The 12895-nt window shown below is 53.4% G+C and overlaps 2 protein-coding genes across 2 annotated transcripts; both read right to left on the reverse strand.

Annotated features, from left to right (window-relative positions):
• CSUI_009332 (uncharacterized protein) lies at positions 1–8700 on the reverse strand (the record flags this gene model as incomplete). Its single annotated transcript, XM_068069448.1, has 9 exons — positions 6721–8700; positions 6184–6519; positions 6007–6065; positions 5732–5804; positions 5533–5613; positions 5348–5413; positions 4744–4794; positions 4056–4148; positions 1–3788 (listed from the first exon to the last, which is right to left on the reverse strand). Coding segments are annotated over exons 1-9 (5889 nt in total), but the record flags the coding sequence as incomplete, so codon positions are not given.
• Positions 8701–11063: 2363 nt separating this feature from the next.
• On the reverse strand, positions 11064–11972 carry CSUI_009333 (uncharacterized protein; the record flags this gene model as incomplete). The annotated part of the gene is made up of 2 exons (XM_068069449.1): positions 11064–11186; positions 11782–11972. Coding segments are annotated over 2 exons (264 nt in total), but the record flags the coding sequence as incomplete, so codon positions are not given.
• Positions 11973–12895: the final 923 nt, after the last annotated feature.

A 12895-nucleotide genomic window follows, 5' to 3' on the forward strand; every position in this document is an offset into this window, starting at 1 on the left:
GGGTCTAGTGTAGCTGGCCCTTCTACGGTCAGGTCCGGGTTCGAGATGTAAGGCTCTATTGTGGGGAATTCCTCGTCAAGCTCTACTCGAAGCTGGCGTGCCAGATTAGCTGTGGCCACTGAAATGCCTCTGCTGTCTTCTAGCCACTTCGCTCCAGCTGATGCAGCGCGGACTGGACATCCCGGGGATGAAGGCCTTGACCGGGAGGAAGCTGTGGGGATGGGCGCGGCAACTCTCGAGGGAGATGTGTGAGCTGTAAAGCCCCTGTTGCTGGTGACTTCGCTTTCTCCTCCTCGTTGCTCTAAACAGTTTATATCGCAGCGCTGTGCTGGCGGTTCTACGCCTGCATCAGCTACGGTGTTAACTACCACTGTGTGGCCCCCTGATGAATAGAGTGGCTCTAGGGGCTCCACGCTTGAGCTCGGAGGGTCTGCTGTGGCGACACTATCTTCGCGTAGACCAAGACGTCCATGCAAATATTGTGGACACTTGTGAATAGAGGCGCATCGCCCTAGTCCTTCATCTTCACTGGCTTTTACTGAGCTTTCGTCCGAAGAGGAACTGAGATGATTTCGTCGCCTTACCGCGCCGCAGTCTCCATCAGAAAACACAGTTCCTGGTGTACGACTCGATGCCTTGTCCTCTGAACACTTTGATGCTTTCTTCGACTGCCTTGGACATCGAGTGGCACATGAGGCTTCTGCAGCGGCTCGGGCAGCCCTGCCGACTCTCTTCAGAGGAGAAGAAGAATTGACTCGCACTTTCCTAGCCACGGTACGACGTGTCATCTCGCCGCGGCAACGAGATGGACCAGCACCTCTTGCACGTTGAGGGGAAAAACTCTTCTTCGTGGGGGACCGGACTGCCACACCCAAGCTGTACGCTGGAGAAACTCTTTTTGGCTTGGTACTCACTTGGGCTCTGGCAGCCCCTCCAGACTCGGGACTGTAGTTGTGGCCAGCTCCGGCTTTCGTCTTCGTAACGCCGGCTGCTTTGCTGCTTCCCCGTCCTCCAAGAGGTGCGTGTCCGTCTCGTTCAACTCCATGGCGCAGGGGCCCCGTAAGTCTAGGATTCCTCGGAATTCCTGCAGATCTGATATTATTAATGACGAAGTTCGTTGGTTTGCCGGGTTTCATATTCGTCGCGGTACCCGTCTGAGCGGAATCGGCAACATTTTGTATCCTTTTACTGCTCGTCTCTGTCGCCCACTCCTGGGGCGATGCCACAGGCCTGGCCTCGACGAACTTGTTGTCGGAGACCTGGGACAAACCATTCTTCATGTTACCAGGTTCCGCACCAACTATTACGGGAAAGGTTGGTAACGCTAGCGAGCCTGCATGGACACGGTCATTCATTGGGGATGGGACTCGAACCTGCCCCTCCAGTACGCCTGACTGAGATGAGGCCAATGCATCAACTCCAGGAGCGTTCAACGCACCAGAGGAGCTTGTGATCTCGAATTTCTCTGCGCAGTCGCGAAATGGACTGTTGGCTGACGGTTCTTCCAGCGGCACATCCGATTCATCACTTGGACAGGGTTCACGAACGCCACTAATGCTGTCTTCACATCCGGATTCAACAAGACTGCGACTGTATAATCCGGGACCGGATGCCTCATTCTCCGTGACGAGGGATGACGACTCAGCATCTGAGGCTTCGAAAGAATTCCCTGAGCACGAAGAGCTCGGCTCCACATCGTTATGGGTGTAGACCCCGGTGCCGACTTCATACTGACCAGCTAGGGGCCGGTAGCATTCCGCAACTGGAAGGTAGCACGGCTCGTTGCCTCTGAGAATAGACGTGCCTCTTGTTTGGCACCGTGTCGCTAGGCCGCCGGGTGCTCGTGAATGCTCCTCCTTCAAAAAGTCTTTCTCCACCTCGTGAGTCGTCTCTTCTACCGCACTCTTAAGATGCCCTTCCAGATCGTGATCTTGATCAGGGACAGCTCCAGAGCACTCTGAGAGTGATGCTCCATCCGTGGAAGCCTCGGAAGGCCGATTTTCAAACGGATCATAGGGTGGGGGGGTGAATCTCTCTCTGTCGCTGACCAGAGAGTCTGGCAAATCGAGGCGGGGAACCGAGGGATGTTTCGTGAACACACCACCACCAGGGAAACTCCTGTGACGAACAACGCCGCATTCCGCTTCGGAGGAGGAGGACTCCTTGCTACCAAATTCAGCGGGCCCACTTTCCAATCTGTGGACAGCCTCTGCAGCTTCAGATGCAGCGGCATCGGCAGCGTCCGCCATGCCATTCAATAGCGCCGCAAAGGACTTGTCCCGATCGAATTTGTTCGCAGCGGCGTCGTTTAGCATTTCGCTAATGGGACTTTCTCTCTTGTTGTCTTGCTCTCGGCGCGTACTTCGGGGCGACTCAGCCAGCTGCGAGAAGGAAGTCTGGTCGTCAGATTCTTCGAGAATAGGAGACGGCGGAGCAACCATTCCACCTGTCATCAACTGGCTACCCGGAAGACCTCGTGGGCCGCGAGACTGGCAAGATGTAGGGGACTCAAATGATCTAGGTGAACAGTTACTCTCAGAATAACATAGGGAATCACTCACACGAGCAAGCGAGCGACACACGTCAACATTTTGTTGAGCGAAGAAGGTTTCTTGTAATGTTTGCTCCGAGTAAGGAGCGTTTCCGAGTAGATCGGCCGTGAAACCTAATCCGCCGACAGAGGGATACGCTGTTCCCGAAGAAACACATGCTTCAACTTTGGCCACCCCACTGGCGACTTTGATCTCGACTTTCCTAGTTTCTTCAACGGCACCTTCACACGTCTCCTGATCAACTGATTGAGGGGCATGGACACTCTTCCCGACGGTTGCTACCTCGGGCCTGGGTCTCTTCAACTGTTCGGGAACTTTGTCATTTTGGTCTTTTGCTGTAAGGACAGACTTTGTCGAGCGGAGATGGCCGCCTACGCCGCGGTGAGCTTTTGTTTGTGTCTCTGCAAGAGGTACTCCCAGGGCCGAGCGGAGAGCCGGGAGACTGTTGTCAGTGACGTTTACCGTAAGTACCTTCAGAACATCTCGGTCTTCCACAGAAAGGCCCTTGAGCATCGCAGCTCCACAGAAAGAGCGGTGCCGCCCCGGTGTCGGTAGCCGGGTACGGTGGTTCAAAGAAGAGACTGACTGTCGGCGCGTGGCTCCCTCGAAGGCGCGCCCGTTCGAAGGCTGACCAATGGACAGCCGTCGAGACGCGAGGAGTTGCTGTTGGCGTGTTTGGGCACCTCCTAGTTGGGCCCGACACTCCCCACGGAGCGCGGAAAGAGAGATGTGGTCGTCAGGAAAGGTATCCCCCAGTCTCTTGGAAGAAGAGACTTCTTTGTCTTTCGGTTCTCTACTTTCTGACCCTGTACTTGATGCACGTCTTCTTGCCTCTCGAAATTGAGGCTGCAGTGCGTGCAAATCAGCGATTGTTTGTCTCTGCACCTTACTCTTGCTTCTCTCAAGATTCAGCTGATCTCGAACGGCCTTGAGCTCAGCTTCGAGTGAATTCTTCTGTTTCTCCGTTTCTTCCAACTGCTTTCGCGTCTCCTGATGAGCCTGTTCCTGTTCGGTGATACGCTTCCTCAGCCTCCTGATCTCCCAAGACACTGAGGCCGAACTGCGTGTCCTTCCGGGGCCTCCTACGGTCGGTACCGTCTTCTGCGCTGCATCTTCGTCTTGGCTCTCCATTTCATCGCCAGTTGTCTGGCCGGACTGGCCTGGTTGAAAACACCGATCAGGGGCTTTGGGACGGCGTTGGTTCGAACGTATAAGCAGCCTTGCGGTGCGTAGGTCCTAGGAAAACAATTCACGGCAGACACCGTCAACCCACAGATCATCCAGAGCATTTAGTCCGGTGACTTGTGTCTAAAATTGTTGCCACATTGACGCCTTCCTTTGTACAGGCCTAACAACCTTGTGCCAATGTGCTTTTTGAGTTACCGCGCAGACCTGCAAGTGAGATAAATCCGATAAAGGCCGACTACGTGGAGAAGCCCATGCTCCGCAAACCAAGGTGGAGTGTTCATGACCTTATGCACGCGACACTTTGGAAAGACCCACATGTTGAAGACGCCGGATAGTCTCTTCTCTTGTGGCGAAACCCGTCTTAGCGCCTTCCTCAGAGAGTTTCAGCTCTCGTTTCAGTCGTTGGCACTGCAAATACATGGAATCAGAAAGCCTCACTTTCATTGTTTGCGACGCTCAAAAGTGTCGACCAACTTGACGGCAGTTGGGACAGATGAGGCGCGCGTCACCATGAGCAGCTGCACTATGAGGGTTGGCTACGTGTGATTTCACTAAGACGACAGCTGTCGAGTTCCACGTCGCTCCACACACACGGAACAATAATACTTCCCGTCTCTTGGGCACTTCTGCTGCAAGAGCGACGCTATACTACACATGGTTCTTCATACAGTCGACCCCAGCGCCTGCTGCAAGGCCCGCTGTCACTACACTGCACTCATATAGTTTCACACGGTCAAATGCAGATGACAAGACAGTCTTTGTCTGTCTGGGAGACACGTTTCCTGGCAACGCGCCACTGCACTGCACAGCACGGGTGGAACGTAAATGCTGCAGCAATGATAACCACAAAGCAGGCTGTCGCTACACAATGCGGAACCATCACATCTTATCTATAAGATTCTTGTGTAGCAGCTGCCTTGCCACTGTACAGCCTCTTTACTATTGCCGTGCAAAGGCTGACGCGGAGCTTGGACATTCCAGTGTTTATGCTGCAACAACTTACGTCTCTTTCCAGCAGTGCGAACTCAGGAGAGTCGAAGTCGCGAATATACGCCTAAGTAAGGTAACACAAACAGCAAACAATTACGCTACACTTAGGCTACGGCAATCGTATACTTCTATATCGTCTCCTACAGAGGCTAATATAATACCGACTGTTTGGGTACCTGCAAGCGCGCCTCTACACGGCAGAGCATGTGCGGTTTGTCGATCCGACTGGAGTGCCGACCCCCGAGCCGGCTTTCACTAGATCAAAGACGGCAGTCGTCTACATCCACCTCGTCTCATACAGATAACGGGATGGTATTAGCTGGCGGAGAAGCACTTCTCCTACCAGGACGTCACTGTACCGCCAGCTTGAGAGCTGTGGACACCCAGTTGTACTCCGAACCATGAGGCCGGCTTCAACCGCAAACGGTAATTCTCTCTTCCCATATCCGCTCTCACGGTCATACGAGAGTACCACGTGCCTGTAGAACACGTGTCCTACTAGCACAGAACTACATGCCCCCAGTATGAGAACTATGTTGTTCCGACGAAAGTGCCAGCGAAGAGGACGCCTGCCATTACAGAAACGTCAGCAGATGGCAACATAATTGATGGCGCACCTTGACTCCTTTTTTATTCCTTTTCTCCTCCTTCAGTGCTGTCTTGTGTCTTTCAATTTCCAAGTCCTGAGTAAAACCACACCGATTCATCGTTTCAAGAGGTCTAAGCAGGCAATCACTCCATTGCAGTATCCGACTCAATACGTGACGAAGCTCCACACGTGCTCAGGGAAGGCTCCGCTTACGGCCTGAATGTAGATCTGCTCCAGTTCTTTCTCCATATGGCGCAGGCGCTTCAAAGGAGACCTGCCCTCAAATAGTGGAGTCTGAGACGACGACACACGCAACGGGCACTCTACCTGTGAGAGTACGAAACAGGAGTAAGGAGTGGCTGAAACAGCAGCAAGAAATGCCTTACAGCAGGACTGGATGATCACACCTTACCGATATCGGTGTTCCCTCAGGAGTCAGAAGCTTGAATGAGACGGCCACCTTCGGTCTCAAAAATTCCAGGCCCCTGCACGCAGTTGAGAGAAATCACATAAAGTATGTCGGCGATCTCTCGATACAAAGCGAAATGCGGATCAACTTGCACGCATTCAGTACCAGGCCGTACATCTGAACCTTGCACCCGGATGAAAATCAAAAGACACGCTCTCCTCCAGACTGAAGCATATGAGCGCACCCCAACTTATCACGTAAGCACCGGCAGCACTTACGTGTTGGCTGCGCGATTGAAGCTGTCGTTGTAGTAATCGAGCTGCCAGGGAGTCAGGGGCTGTGCACAGAAATGAAAGATACACACCAAGCAAAAGACTTCCACGCTCCAGTCAGCTGTGGTCAAGCAGTGAAACATACACCTGTGGATGAGGCTCCGTGTGTCGAAAGCCGCTTACCGCTAGCTTCGTCGTATCTACTTTGGTGAGCGCTAGCCAGGTGATGCCGTGGCCCGTACTGTCTCCCCGAGCTAGAAGGGCCTTCAAGGGTACGTTGACGTAGCCAATGGGAATTCCAGATCTAGTAGCCGAGACGCTCGTACTCCGTTTAGAAATGACAGGGGAAGCAGTTCGGCTTAGAGCACGGCGGCACTTCAAACCCTTCATCTCGCCGGTTTCTTCCGCGGCGCTTGTACCGCTTTCCTCTTGGCTCGATGAAGACCAAGGGCGAACCAACCCGGTGGTTTTGGTCGCCGAGGTCTGCGGACTATGTCCGTACACCACGATTCGCAGGACCTAAGTACAGAGACGAAGACGCTCTCAAAGATTGTGAATAGAAAACTCCATTGCGGTCTCGCAGACACACTGTTTGAAGGGAGTCGTGTGAACAATTTTGATACATGTTCCTTTCAGTATCGCTGCAGTGCGATCCTGGTATACACGTTCGATAGAGGGTGGCAAATCAGAGTCAGCACACGCTTTCACAAGCTCGCTTACCGTCACACCACCAGTGTTCCTGCGCGGATCCTCCCTTGTCTTATCGTCACCTTCATCTCCTCCCCGACAAAGGCACTCAAGAATGGACGGGGGGATCCGAACTGAGAACGTGTACGGGAAATGAATCGAAGAAATTTCGAGCTCTTGTTGCTGAGGCATCATCTGTACAACAGCACGTAGGAGTTTCTGATCCAGCTGACAAGGCAGGTGCACCTTTATGCTGACTTGGTGAAAACTCTCTAATGGCGGAGTTGGAGCCTTCTTGATTGTATTGTCTCTCTTCACTCCCAGACTGCCGCTGAAAGGCCCGCCCACCCCACTCTCGACCTTTTCCGTGGCAGTGATTTGCCTGACCACAGGAGCTGTCTTAGGGGTCACACCCATTTCCTTAGTGCCACCACATCTGGGCAAAGAATCGGTCCCTGCTTCCGTTACTGGTTTGCTGGCTACCAGCGAACTTGCAGAAGAGTCTATGCCTGGACAGAGGTCTTCGGGAGATGCCTTCTCCAAAAGTGCGCTCCCGTGACGGGTCGCGGGCTCGGGAGGCAGAGGGGGAAGGCCTCGCGCCGGAGGATCGGCTGGCAATAGGTATGCATCGAGGTTTACACCAAACACGAATGGTTGGATGGGGTTTCGATTGGCTGCGAACTGAGGGCCAGGTTCATCAGTTTCTGTCGGCGGCGTGATCGCTGACGAAAGAAGACCTGCCACTTCAGCCGGCTGTACAAATAGAGGGGCTCCTAAGGATTCGCCTGTACAGCCTTTGGCTGAAGAGTCCGTAAGCAAATCCGGTTCAACATCATGCGCGCACGGTTCCGCTCCTTCTTCGTTGTTTTCGGGAGTTTCGGGAGATAACCCCATGGTGACGATCAGCGGGAAGCCGGAGAGTTCCCCGTATCGATTTACCGTAGGCGGGCGAACAGTCACTTGCGGTGAAGTCGTTGTCGGCTCCCCGGACCCATGCTTTGGTATGTTGTCCCGTTGTTCAGCATAGTTTTCCGAGCCACAGACAGCGGTCTCTGGTTCCCTGGTGAGTAAATGATTGCTGAGGGGGTGTTCCAAGCCTTGTGACATCACTGCCAAAGTCGCCTGTTCGTCTACAAGTAAGGGGGAACACGAGCTGTCATCTGAATCCTCTGCCAAGAAGCGAGGCGAGAAGGCCGGTTCTCCAGTTACCTGATTCACACTCATATTTGCTGGCGCGGTGGAGACGCAGTCAGCCACGGCGCACGCTTGCTTCTCCAGTCCCGTGGAATAGTTCACCACGTGCGGGCTGGTAGGAGACTGGACCTGCGACGGCGCCCGAGCTTCCTCCTCAAACAGGCATGTTGGCAAACGCTTCATAGAATCAGTGAAGTCAGAGTGTTGAACGTCAATCTGAAATCAAAGACGATGGGAGGAATTTCACCGGTACAAGTGTCAGGGGTCCTCCGTGTTGTCCCGCGATCCAGCAGTGTGACACAGCCACTGAAGCAGCACGACAGCCAACCTAAGTGGCCTCGCAAAGACCATGAAACTAACCAGCTCTGGTCAGACCAGATCTTGCGCATGGAACATGAAAGAAACCGCGAGTCGCAACCGGGAGAGACGAACAGTCTGGGACGAGTGACAGACATCCAAAGCCCTGAATGGCTGGCGGTCCTGTCTGCGACCGCTCGGCTAATGGGGCGTGTGCCCTGGAAAGACATGGAGCTGGTGGCAGGGCTGAAAGCCCGGAGAGCCGGAGTGCGGCTTCGAACCGGCAACAAGGGATCAGAATAAAGACGCAAGAAGAACCGACAGATAAATGTATCATAGGACGGGGAAGTCTAGGCTTAGAAGCCACGACGTCCAATCAAAGGATTTGGGGGTTAGCTCGGTGAGCCACCACCCCCTCCAAACAAGATGCATCTTTGCTGAATGCCATCTCATTCAGGACCCTCTACCAGCGTAAGATAACCGTCTCTCGTCAGTAAGCGCACCAGGAGCGAATATCGCAAAAAGGTGAAAGAGACATCGCCATGCTCGCTCCTGCTCGTCCTGCCCCTTCCGGCCACCCTGCTCGGTCATCACTAAGCGCAGACGATCTTGGCTGGCAGCGTTCAGTGTGACGCGCCATGCCTGTTGGTCCCAACACGTTACTCCGATCGCTAGCGACCCAGGCAGCGGGAGTGAGGGGCTTCCGGACGAAAAGAGCCCGTAAGAGGTCGTTCCTCCTGGGACTTCTACGCACCCCCAAAAGAAAGAGTGCTTCTAAACACTCTTTAGATCCTATTCTGGCTTTCCTGCTCCTTTTTATACTTCTTTCGGCACTTCTGAAGTACCCGTGCTCCATTATTTTGGCCAGTATACGAGAGTAACTTCAAACCTCTCCAGCTTCCAGCTTCAAGCGGATGACCACAAATAGTCATGGCGTTTCCTCTAGCTCTAGAGCGGACAGAATTTTGAGACCGATACCCCACCGACACACAAGAGGAGGAAATTTGAACAGTAGTTAAGAGGACAGTTAACCCTTGCGTGCCTGCAAGACTCAACTATTCTCTGAAGTAACTAGTCTTCACCGGTGCCCACACCCTAAACCCTTTGGAAATTCCCACTTTTTCGTCCCGTTCTGCTTCTGACGCACTCGTGAGTAAAAAAAAGCGCTTTGACTCCGTACGAGTGAGTGACCGGCTTGTCACGCGAGTGCCTCTCCTCAGCGGTCGGCTCGTTATAGCGTGCGTGCTGTCACGGGAAATAACGCGCGGGTAGCGGGAAGATCCACGCCGCCTACGCAAGAAGCGAGTACCTCGGCTGCGGTGCAGAGGTGTAGATGGAGGAAAACCAAGAAGATGTACCTCGCTGGTCCTCTCACTCATACTGAGCGGTCCGACAACCTCTGCCCCAGTTTTCTCTCCCGCTTTTCCCGCTGTCGTAATAGCCGAGAGGACACGGAGACCAGGTCAGTGCTGGCTGTTTCATGTTCCTGCTCAGATTCAAAGTTCTTCTGTCGCATCTGCTGAATTTCCTTAGCCCCCGTCTCCCAAGCGCCAGGGCTGTGAGCTGTCTGCAAGAGATCAACGGGTATCTCACACACACTTTGTGGAGCGTCGGGAAAATCACTGGGGGAATCGTGGCAGTCGATTACAGGGCCACAAGCCGCTTTGGGCGATTTCAACGTGCAGTCCGTGGCGAGATCTTCTACGAATGACATTTTCGTGATTCCCCTGAACTCTTGCAGAATCGGCAGTGTCTGGGCTTGCTTCAAGATCTTTGCTTCATCTGGAAGAGAATCCTTTCTCGGCCTGGTGCCTCTCAAGTTGCCGGACAGCCACGCAACCAGGGATCGAAATGGGCAACCGCGGTTCGGCGCGGCTGACGCAGGGTGGATGTCTTGCTGCCATTATGAAAGTGGAGAAACGCGAAATGAGGAACTGAAGCCGCTTCAGGCGTTTGATGCAATTGACAAAGAACAGGTGAGCCTCCCTTCTGAATGTGGTTTAACGGTCCTTCACAAAACAGATGTCAGAGTGCACGAGGACATCACCATGACTGGCAGACCCTTCGAAAGAAAACCAAACCCAGTCGGATGCTGATCAACGACGACAGTGGACGCGGGTCCAGTATTGCTGCACTGATCCTCGTTCCTCTGCTGCAGTGATTCCCCGCTGCTGCGGGGGCTCACGGATTAGAGGGAATCAAACCCTGAACTATCGGAGAGCCGTCTGCGAGGAGAGCGTGTTATACTAGGAAACTATGAGAGATTCTAGACAGGGTGTGTTCAGGGTACAATAGACAGGGACCTGTATCGGCCTGGCGCTGATTGTAGTTTACAAGCGGCAAACAGCGTCAGAAACACCAGCTACCGGTGGACAGATCGGCCGTCTTGCCCGTGAGTCACCCTGTTGAGGCTCACTCTGCGTGGTGCGTTTGGCGGGTGGCAGCTCGCACGTGCATAGAACGATCAGGCATCCGTTAACGGGTAGCGTGGAACCCCTGCTCTAGCAGTGCCGCCGGGGACAGGTGGTGGTTTGCGAAGGGGAGCAACGGTTTTGGGGAGTCGAGGAGTGAGACGGACCTACCGATGCTCACGTGCCGCGAAACGTTCTTGTGTAGGCTAACAACGGGTTTGAGCCAGGGATTACGTGCCGCTTATGCGAGAGACATTCGTAGTTTCTACATAACGTGTGTCGGGTCGGCAACGGGCTCATGTGTCGTGCAGTGGACGAGTATATGAATTTGCCATCCGCAATGCCATTCTCGCCTTCCACACTCTCCTCACTCCACAAACGGCTCCCCCGTCCCTGCCTCCTAGCATGCGCCCGCTCACGAGGGCTGACTGCTTGGCGCACCGCCGTGCCGCCCAGGTCTTTCCTTCCTTCTTGTCGTCCGTACTCTTTTGTCTGCCTTGTCCAACGTAATTGGACTCTCTCGTTACTCCTGGGAAGACAAATCAGAAGAGGACGAGCTACAAAGATTGACGAGACCTGCAGTACTCACTGTCCCTTCTGAAAGCAAGATAAACACAGAATACAGCTCACACGGATAGAAGAGACACAATAGACGGATGCCAAGTGGGGCGTTGCTAACTTGTTGAAACCTAGAAGGGAATCTCTCGATCGCAAAAAAAAAAAAGTTGCATCTGGCACACTTCCACTTCGGCATACGAGGTGCCACCATTTACAAGGTAAGACGTACGAGGGAGAAGACATTCACTGCGGCACCGGACTTACAGTACTAACGACTATAGGTGTCGGCAGGCACACTCCCGCGCACTAACAGCTCAAACTGGAAAAATACGTTAGCGCGGTTCTTTTTCTGTTTGCGTTTGCGTCGTTTCACCCGCAGGAACATGCAGTGCTGGGTCCCTTCCCTATGCCATTACTTCCAGTGAAATGCTGCGAGAATGCTCTTTGTCACGCACCGCGTGTGTGCACTTCATGTACAGCTGTGCCCGTCAGGGAAGGGGCTACTGCCGCGACCTGCTGTGCTCTGTCTGGTCTGGAGGAATAAACATGTGCTCCATTTCGTGCTGAACAGTCGCTAACATCTGTTGTTCTTTTCTCTGCGGAGGGCATCGGAATGCTACACCGTCACTCTTACCATGCGAGAATGCCAGCCTGAGAAACGCCTTCCTCCGGACTGGTGGTGACGGAATCCCTGGTGACGATCGCAGTACAGCAGCGTCAGGAGTGTAAGGAGGTCTGTCCCCTTGATTCAGCCAGGAAGCCAACGTCCCAGGTAGCGCGGCAACAGCAGCATTGCATGAGAGATTACCTGCCCGTTCCTGCTCGCTGACGTCATTATGGAAAACACACAGCTTGCTGTTTTCAGACGGTCAGCTCCATCACTGCTTTCGAGCTATAAGGATAGTGTTGCAGTACATGGTTTACGTATGACCCCTGTCCCTATGCTAGCTGTCTACGGGGTACATGAACTTCTTTCCACCTATACACATGCGCTTCAGAAGTAGTGTTCCGCGATACTGACGCGGTCCTTTCCCTCCTAGCAGGCTTGGGTTCTATTTTTGTTATCCAGAGTACAGCATCCGTGTCCGGAAGTGCTACGGGTAGCACAGTGTATGCGCTCTTGGGTACTGGTCTTATGACTTTGAATGCAAAATCCACTGATTGGCTCGCTGGATGTTTATTCTTCTAGGTATTCATAGTTTACGGAGCTCATATTTAACTAGTGGTACATCTGTCTTTTCAAGAACCAGTAATGCTGCCACGGCGGATATGGTGTATGCTTGCGCGGCCCCCACTACCTTTACGGCAGGTATGTTTCCTTACCGACGCTCCTTATTTCAAGTGGAGCCCATGCAGCGATTTGACTAGATCTGCGTTTCCATACAGAATTCTGTGGTTCTATGTATTCAAGTGATAGTGTATTGTAGCCACATCCATTCTGGGTTCTTGAACATCCGGAACTGTATACTCTACCTGTACTTGGTTTAGGAGCCATATCACCGACTTCGGCTACATATGCTACCCGGAGAGCCTTCGGTGGTCGACCAATGACCCTAGTTCTGCGTTGTTTAACTATTCTAGATGGGCTGTTCTGGGCACATTATATGACGACAGTAGGGTCAGAAGTAGTCACTCCTGCAGATTTCTCCCCTGTAGCGGTTATGACTGCAACACCAACAGGTAGTAACTGCAGCGCCCGCCGCACAACAACGGGCCCCACTAGAAACTAAGGGTTCGCCAGTGCCCCG

Source organism: Cystoisospora suis, assembly GCF_002600585.1.
Source record: "Cystoisospora suis strain Wien I chromosome Unknown contig_5545, whole genome shotgun sequence".
In the NCBI taxonomy this organism is placed as follows: domain Eukaryota; phylum Apicomplexa; class Conoidasida; order Eucoccidiorida; family Sarcocystidae; genus Cystoisospora; species Cystoisospora suis.